General features: G+C 41.0%; 1 protein-coding gene across 1 annotated transcript in view; it reads left to right on the forward strand.

Annotated features, from left to right (window-relative positions):
* Positions 1-7,590, forward strand: part of LOC106941637 (phosphatidylinositol 4-phosphate 5-kinase type-1 beta-like) — a 30,306-nt gene extending 22,716 nt beyond the window's left edge. The window contains exons 5-7 of the mRNA XM_015024708.1: positions 3,454-3,571; positions 6,266-6,418; positions 7,195-7,590. Of these exons, the coding sequence (XP_014880194.1) occupies positions 3,454-3,571; positions 6,266-6,418; positions 7,195-7,575 (652 nt within the window). The 3' untranslated portion in view covers positions 7,576-7,590. The remainder of the gene's footprint in view (positions 1-3,453; positions 3,572-6,265; positions 6,419-7,194) is intronic.
* Positions 7,591-8,891: the final 1,301 nt, after the last annotated feature.

Raw genomic sequence — 8,891 nt, forward strand, 5'->3', positions numbered from 1 at the left:
TTTTTTTTGTCTGGGTCTGTGCTACAAGCAATAAATAACTAATCTTGCCCAGTGGGTAAACTGCAGCCAGAGCCTCTCCATCATCATTTCTCAGCAGTCAGTTCTCCTCGTCTGAGTCATGATGCAGGGATGCTACTATTCCTGCAGATTATCCTCCCAAGAGCTGTGAAATCAGCTTACTGCATGCCTCTTGCTGCTGCAGCTGCTGCAGCTGTGGCGCTCGGCAGACGTCAGCGTGTGTCCTCTCCGTCTTCTCAGGCTGTCTTCACAATTACATCATCGGCTTAGAGAACCATTTGATATGATCTGAAGCTCTACCAGGAATCGTTTGAAAGTGGAATCCTCTCATTCGTCGTCACACAGTTCCAACGCTCACTCTGTCTGGATACAGAGAGGAGGGATTTCTAACCTTTGTCATCCGACACACGTAGCTTTCAGATGATCAGCGACGGTCGTTTTGCTATAAAATGAGAAACCGATAAGAGTTTTGTGATCGATTTCTGAATTTTGTGTGAAAGTTTTGTCCTTCTGATTTGAGTTTAGGTCGATTCAGGTTTTTCTTTAGACTGTGAGACAACAGCATTTAAAACATATTTTTTTTCTTTCCTTCCTCCTGTGAGGAGCCAGTATTTATTTAAAATGAAAGCACAGATGTTCACACTACGTGTATGAAAGAGCCATCGCTGTAAAACAAGATTCCACTAATATTTTATTACCAAGTCAAAATGAGCCTAGTGTTGCTTTGTAAAACTCTAACAGCATTTTAGATTAGGGATTAGCACTGCTAGCAGCATTACTGAAATACCAGTCTCTCTCTCTGCGCGTGTGGAAATCTAAGTTCTTAACTCAGAGATTTTCAAAAGGCTGCAAACAAAAATCCTGAAAATAAGTCAGAGCAGTTTTGCTGTTGTTTGTTCAGCCTTCCTGTTATCTGTTGAAGTATCGCGCTCTCACTCTGTCGAAGGCTGGATTAACCTCAGGTCAACATGTTGCATCTCGTACAGATTCCTTTTTTATGGCTTACAGGTAGGAATGATTTAAGACCCATCACGGGTTTGCAGAGCCGGTGAGTCTCTGTGGAGGGATTTTGGCCTCTTCTTCCTCACAGGACTGTTTGAATTCAGCCATGTCAGAGAGCTTTTGGGGACGGAGAGCCAGTTTAAGGTCACACCTCTGCATCTCGGTCAGAATTAGCCGTAGTCTCTCAGATGTGGCCCTGCTGGTGTGCTTTATGTCGTCGTCGGGCTGCATGACCCAGGTTCACGTTGAAGGACGTTCTCCTTCGGCGTTGGCACACAGGTTCTGTTAAAGTGATTACCTGCTGGTACCAATCAGGCAGTCCTGTTGTACTTACCGAGGCTATCTTTGTCCAAATCAACTTTATTTGATGAGCTGAAAAATTTCAGTGAGACAAAAAATAGTTCAAATAAAATAAATCTATTAGGGGGGGAAATATTGTGTTAATGAACTGTTCCTTATTCCAAACAGCTTTTTTTAGTACAAATTTTACAAATCAATATTGCAATGTTGATATACTCGTATTATATTGCTCTGCCCTATATATATATATATATATATATATATATATATATATATATATATATATATATTTTTTTTTTTAGCTATCTGGTTAGCTCATTTACTTCTAATTTGTAGCCTTCCTGAGTAATTTTCTCTTTCATTCCAACTAGACTTTGTATTTCAAGTGTTCAAACTAATTTGTGATTAAAACTCTTGGAATGTCAGACTGATAAATTATTACCCCAAGGCAGTCTCATAGTTATTTAGTCAAGAATGTGGTAGTTGAGAAACCTGCTAAGATTTATAATAGCCGTGATAAAAATGGATGTAATCTACTAAAAACGGGGGGCTCTCGGAGTTGTTTGTGTGGACACACACATTCGTGCTTAACCCTCAGGTTTCAGGAAGAGAATGAGAGTCCTGGCAGGAAGTACTTTGTGGTCTTGGCTTTTGAGATGCAACACCAGGATATGCAAACTCACTATGGTCTATGCAAACCTGTTCCTGGCACGCACACGTCTCCTATTTCTGAGCCACGGCCAAACATTACTCTTGTTGATGCAGCGCGGCTTCTGATTGAGAGGCGGGAGTTTAAAAAAAAAAAAAAAAAAAAACCCATCAGTGACATCTGACATCATGTTTGGTTTGAATAAAAGCTGCAGTTGTTCAACTTTTTTTTGAAATATAAAGGCTGGGAAGGAAGAAAATTACACGAGACACAACAAACAAAGCAGTCAGGAGAAACTGAATGTTCTACATCCAATACCTGACATAATCATAATCGTTTCTCTTTTTTTTTCATTCCCTGCCTTCTCTAAGCAGTTCCACTTTTGTGAAAATGTAAAACATTTTTATCTCTTTTCTGAAAGGCTGAGAGGAAGGTTAAGCGATGAGCTCTGTCAGTCTAGTTTTCGCACTCCGGCTTTGCTCTCCTGTTTTTTTTTTTTTCTCAATGACTCTCCCTTCTTCTCAATGGAACTGCAGGCGGCTGTCTTTCTGATCAGATTGGATCAAACATTTCCATGTGCTGTTTGCGCTCGACAACTTTTCCGTGACAGGTGAACGCCGCTGCCGTCCCGCGCCGAACAAAGCAGGCAAATTACTTTGTGGGGTTATGTTACAGGGCACAGCCCAGACTGTTGCCCCAGCACACAACAAAACAGTCTGGTTACTCGGATCGTTGTTTAACAATCCCGATTTAGAGTCGCCCTGGAAAACTTAATCTTTATTAACCTACTTCCATATTTAGGATCCACGAAAACCAGCTCCAGTGAGTTTACGTCGACTCACTCTCGCCATATTGTCGACACGCTAGTTCATGTGTCGCGGTTCTCCCCTGGAATGAAAGCTAGCTTGGGAACCGAATGGGGCCAGCCTTTGTCAAAGCCTGTCTGAGAATGTCCCGCAGTCCAGCCAAAGATGGAAAAAAAAAAAACGAGGTTATTGTGTTGAGGTCTTTTTGCAGGTCCTTTTTCTCCCTCTGAGGAAAGGCTCATGTGCTGCTGATTATTGTTTAGATCCAGTAATCAGACTCACCTTCAGCCTCCAGGCGAACTACTCGACACCGGCCTTTTTTGTTGATGTTGTTGTTGTCACGACAGCTGTTATGGATCCAGGTTCTTGTACATGACTGAACTGAACTGTGTTCATGCATCAGTGCAGCATTTCTCAACCTGCTGGTCCTCAGGGCCGTCATGTTGTAGATGCATCTCTTCTCCAGCACACTTATTTAAAACGGTTTCATTACCTCCTCCGTGTTGGTGGAGAAATACTCCATCAATGGCTGAAAATGCAGTCACCCACTATGCTAAAGTCCCAATCGTAACAATGAGATTGTTGTTTATTGAGATTTAATGGGAATAATGTGTCTTATGCATCTCTTTTTTTTTATTTTTCATTGCTTCCTGGCTTGGTTTCATCATCACGTTACAGTGAGGGAAGTAACTTGACTCCTGCTCATCACTACCCGGACTTCCGCTTCAAGACATACGCTCCGCTGGCTTTCCGCTACTTCAGAGATCTGTTTGGCATCAAACCCGACGACTATCTGGTAAGACGACCCAACACTCCAAGTAGTTAATGATTGTTTTTTTTTTTTTTTTACCGATGCAAATCAGAAAAGTGTGCCATACTACCAAAACCTTGTAGAACAATTTCTCAGCATTTACAGCTGCAGCTCTCTGCCAGTTCTGCACATTTAGAGTCAAAAAGATTTATTTACTCTTTCCAAAATGACTCAAGCTCGTTTAGATCAGATGGTGTGTGTCCGTGTAGACATTAGTTTCCAAGTCTTGTCACAGATTCTCAAATTAATTATAGTGAGGACTTTGACTAGGTCATTTAAACGCATAAATGCACTTTGAACCAAGCCATTCCACAGTAGCTCAGGCTGCATATCAAGGCCCATTCAACCTCCAACTAGTTTTCCTCCATGATTGTATTTAACTCCATTCGTCTTCCCGAAAGCATCTACACGACATAATGCTGCCACCACCATGTTTCACAGCAACGCTAAATACAAATGCACATCAATAATTAAATTTATGGGGGGGAAAAAAGAAAAAAACAACTCCCATTGTACTTCAGTGATCCCCTTGACTATTTGAGGATCTTTCTAGGGAATGTAATTCCAGATAATTTTATTATCTATCTAAAATGTTTGAAAGAAAATGCAGGAAAATGAAGACGACTAGGGACAGAAAAAGCCATTATATTAAAATATGCGAATCCTTTTAATTTTTTTTTTTTTTAAAGTGGCAGAGATGCTCATAGATGTTTAAAAAAATGAAACAAAAACAGCGTAACATGCTCTTATGTTGTGTGCAGTAGTGTACAACATGTTCATGTGCAGCTCTGACCACTAACAAACGGTGACTTGTGTCAGAGCGGCACATTTTTTAAAGTAATTTGGTTTGTTTGACTCCACCCCTCAGTGATGTTGCATCTAAATATCACCCACGAAAACTCCTCAAGTTAAGTACTTCCAACAACATTCCTCTTAGGATGTTAGTGGCTCCCAAGCAAAAAGCTTTCTTCCTGTTTAAATGCTTTTATGGGAAAAAAACAACCAAACAAGTTCAATGTACCACTGTCATTGGTTGTTATTGTGACGGTGGTGGAACATAAGGCAGCTGGACTTCAGTACAAAACACCTTATATCTACTAAGATTTACTTCAAAGACACATATTCTGGTATTTTTCAAAAAATATTCCGAGTGCCTTCAGATTAAATGTAAAGCCCAGATGCTGAAAGTGGATCCAAACCGTTACATTTTACTCCAACGAGAAATGAGCAGAGGTGATTGGTTCAAGAACTGATTAAAAAGTAAAAAGTTTAGAAGTTTTCGTCATCCTCTTTTTTTTTTTTTTGTTTAATCCCGTTGTTTTCCCTTCAAAACTTGTTCAAGAGTCAAATGAGGATCTGCAGAAGTCCCTTGTTTTTGAGTTCCTCTTTATGCTTTGTTCTCAGAACCAAATTAGATTTTGTGTGATGTTATGACTTTATCCTGTTATGACGCCGTTTGCCTTTTTCCCATCTGCCTCCAGGCCCTTTCATAAATCCAGCCAGCTGCATTCTTGTTTTTGAACTCTGACATTATTTCTGCACCAGCGACAAAAGGCAAAAAAACAAAAAACAGGTTAACTTCAAGGCAGAAGAGCGAGGATTTCATTAGGCGCGACAAAGTAGAGAGGTTGCTACAGTTAGTTGTGGCTTCAGGTGGTGATGGATTCAGTCAGGCAAGAGGCCACACAGCCCAGGCTAATTAAAACCGGGAATAAAAGCACATATAAAAGCGATGAGCTTCAGATGTGTTTGTGCCAGTTATTCGCTGCGACTGCAGACGGTCGTCGGCTGTCTCCGGGGAGAGGGAGCAGATGCCTCCAGTGTTTCTCGTCTCCTCTGAACATGTTGCTCTCATAACGCACCGATTAACATCCAGCACTTCTCCACAGTCTGCTGCTCGCTTTCGGTGCCACTTCTGGATTGTAGTTTGCCGTTTATGTTCAGATTTTCCTTATTGCTGGGTTAAAATGTGTCTGATTAACCCCCAACTGAAAAGATAATGTTCTGTCTTGGCAAAGTGACACTTGCTTCCTAGACATAATAATGCATGCATTCACACATAGGTTTTTTGACTATAGCGACTTGGCAAGATGTGGAGATTCTGGGACCCCTCCTGCGTAGAGCGAGAGGTTATTTTGGGTCTACCTTTGCTCCGACGAGGACATTTTGAATAGACCTGGAGGAAAGGTGTGCAGCAGCCAAATCTGAGCTGTGCTTGAAACGACTGACTGTTCATCTTAGACGGGAGATACGACGAGAGATATGTTATTTTTAGCAAATGCCAGACTTTACTGTCTGTTATCATTGCTGGATCTCAGTCATGCTGCTATGAGAGAGGAAAAAATGAAGGTATGAGAAGCATTTGTGTTTGTGTAACGAATGATGCCCCTAAGGGGGGAAAAAAAAACTAGAGAAATTAAGCTATTTCTCATTCCTGCTAAGTCGTAAACTTTGTAAGAAATTTATTGCCGTTTATCTCTTGTAGTTTTAAACAAACAAAAAAATGTTTTCCTTTTTTTTTTTTTTTTCCCATATAAACTTTTACAGTGTTTCCATTTTTCAGTCTTCTTGTTTAGCTCTAGTTTGTGATGACACTGCGGATGAAGCTGCTCTCCGGAAAGCCCGATCCTCGCTACGTGCGAAACACTTAAATCGATGTTATGATTTTTCCTTCCCCAGTACTCGCTCGTAAACGAGCCTCTGATTGAGCTGGCCAACCCGGGCGCCAGCGGCTCGCTCTTCTACCTGACCAGCGACGACGAGTTCATCATCAAAACGGTTCAGCACAAAGAGGCCAAGTTTCTGCAGAGGCTGCTGCCTGGGTACTACATGGTGAGGAACACGGCTCCTTTTTCTGTCTTTCGCTCGTTTTATGACCAAAACTTAAAAATATACAAACAAACAACAACAAATACAACAGTGACTGTTGAGATGTAAAGGTTTCATTTTATTTCTGGTGAAATAAAACAAAGCAAACGTGACGGAACTAACTGAAAACATGGCAGATAATGAGAATGAACACAAACAACATATATATTTTGTATTGATAATTTCTGTGAAATATCTCAAATGAAATCAGGTTGAGTGCAGAAGAGAGAGGAGTTGTTGGGGCCTTTAGATATTAGTGTGTTGTGGCAGACTTCACTGTGAGCAGGTGAACCGTTAATAAAGCCTGGATGGATGGAAAATTATCAGTCAACAGTTTTATATCTGGGATGCAGAAATAACTTTTCTTGGTAACGTATCTAATGGATACATCATCGTGTTACCGTGGACAGTGAAAAATCTCTTCCTATGAAGAGAATTTAAGTAAATCTACTTAAGTGTATTAGATTTATTTAATCTATCAGGGCTTCACTGTAAATATGGAACATGAAAACAAAAGTGAAAGGACTTTTATGATGCGATTACTACTAAAAACTGATTTCTTTCTAAAAAAAAAAAAATAAATAAATAAAAAAGATACGATTTCTACTTTAATCCAGCTTCCACAGATATCAGGTATTTTTTCCTCTTGTCCTAATAAATAAAATAGGCATTAATAAAAGTGTGCCAAGTCTGAAAAGTCCTGCGTGTTAGATCTGAATGTTGAATGTCCAAACCCACAGAACCTGAACCAGAACCCGCGCACGCTGCTGCCCAAGTTTTACGGCTTGTACTGCATCCAGACGGGGGGCTTCAACATCCGACTGGTGGTGATGAACAACGTGCTTCCTCGCTCGGTCAAGATGCACTACAAGTACGACCTGAAGGGATCCACCTACAAGAGGCGAGCGTCCAGGAAGGAGAGGGAGAAAGCCCGTCCGACGTACAAAGACCTGGACTTTCAGGACATGCATGAGGAGGGGCTTTACTTTGACACAGAGACGTACAACAACCTGATGAAGACCCTGCAGAGGGATTGTCGGGTAGGTAGTGAACAATCGTCTCTATCTGAGAGGTCAAGAACAGAGGAGACGTCACACCATGCGAGAGAGCAGTTGATGTAAAACAGGGTTTTACTAATTTGAACAAAGACAAACTGATGAAGGAGTTTTTAAGCTTTAGACTTTGATATTATTAGGTTTAAAGACAATTGGTGCATTTCACATTTCCTCATTGTAAACATTTGTCTTCCTGCTGTTTGCTGAAGTTGGTTTTGGTTCAGTTTGCCTCGTTCGCTATGTGACAGCTGCTACGTAGCTTAAAAGATCACAAGCAGTGATTAAAACTGCACTTACCAAAGATTAGCTAGTAGCAATAACATTTTCTTTCCAAATTGCTCCTCTGTTTTAATTTAAAAGTAGCAAAAATTACAATATCTGCCTCAGTAACAAAAATCACACCAAAGAGTGTGCATGTTCAGATAAACATTGGAATGTTAAGTTTCCAGCTGGACAGTTACCTGTTTGATCAGCTGATTCCAGTCACCAGCAGATTACTCTGTCCGTTTCCTTGCAAATAAACCTTTTCAAGTACAGAAAAAATAAAATAGTCATATAACAAGCCGAGATGCTCAAGGTGGTTTAGATTTCCTGGGGTAAGTGGTTTTATGCTGCTACACATCATCATCATTTTCTGTAAAATTTCCAATCAGGTCGTTAGCCCTGGAGGATAACGCTCTCAGAAAACACCGTTACCTTGATTCAACTTCAGAGGGAGGCTGTCTGTTTGACCATTAAATTTGGTAGCAGTGAAATAAAAAGCTGTTATTAAACAGCGAGGCACTGAGCAGGTTTTTGCGCGCCGATGTTCCGACACTGCAGTAAACAGCCTCTGGGGACAGCTTTATTAGGGATGAAAGTATGAATTACAGGAAGCTGTTTAAAGTGGCTTTATTTCATGCTCTTTGTCAGACTGTTTGAGCTGCGAGGTGTAATATCCTGGTCAGTGTAGAGTTATCAGGGTGTTACTGTAAACGTGGACTTACCCAGAGACCGGGAAGGAAGACTTCCTGGTAGATCCGGACCGAGCCGCCGGCCTTGCACAGCAACATCTAACTATATAATGATTCTCATTACTCCAAACTCAATGTCGCCTGCTGCAGTTTTTAAAGATTGGGACCACATGGGCAACAATTAGAGCAAATGAGCTTTGGGTGTATTTAGTTTGTCCTGTTACATAAGACTCTGGTTTTATTTAGAAAGAAAAGATTATGCGACTAAGTCCCCCCCCCACACCCCCCTTTTTTTTTCTTGAAAAAGTGCATTTTGGATCAATCAGAGATTGTTTCCTGGAAATATATGAACATGTGTTGATTTCCCACCTCTTTCCACTGGGGGGGGGAGGGGGGGGGGGGGGCGATTTTTGAAATGAGTTGCATCTG

This window comes from Poecilia latipinna, unplaced genomic scaffold (genome assembly GCF_001443285.1).
Source record: "Poecilia latipinna isolate Pla-1442-1.1 unplaced genomic scaffold, P_latipinna-1.0 Scaffold3782, whole genome shotgun sequence".
Classification (NCBI taxonomy): domain Eukaryota; kingdom Metazoa; phylum Chordata; class Actinopteri; order Cyprinodontiformes; family Poeciliidae; genus Poecilia; species Poecilia latipinna.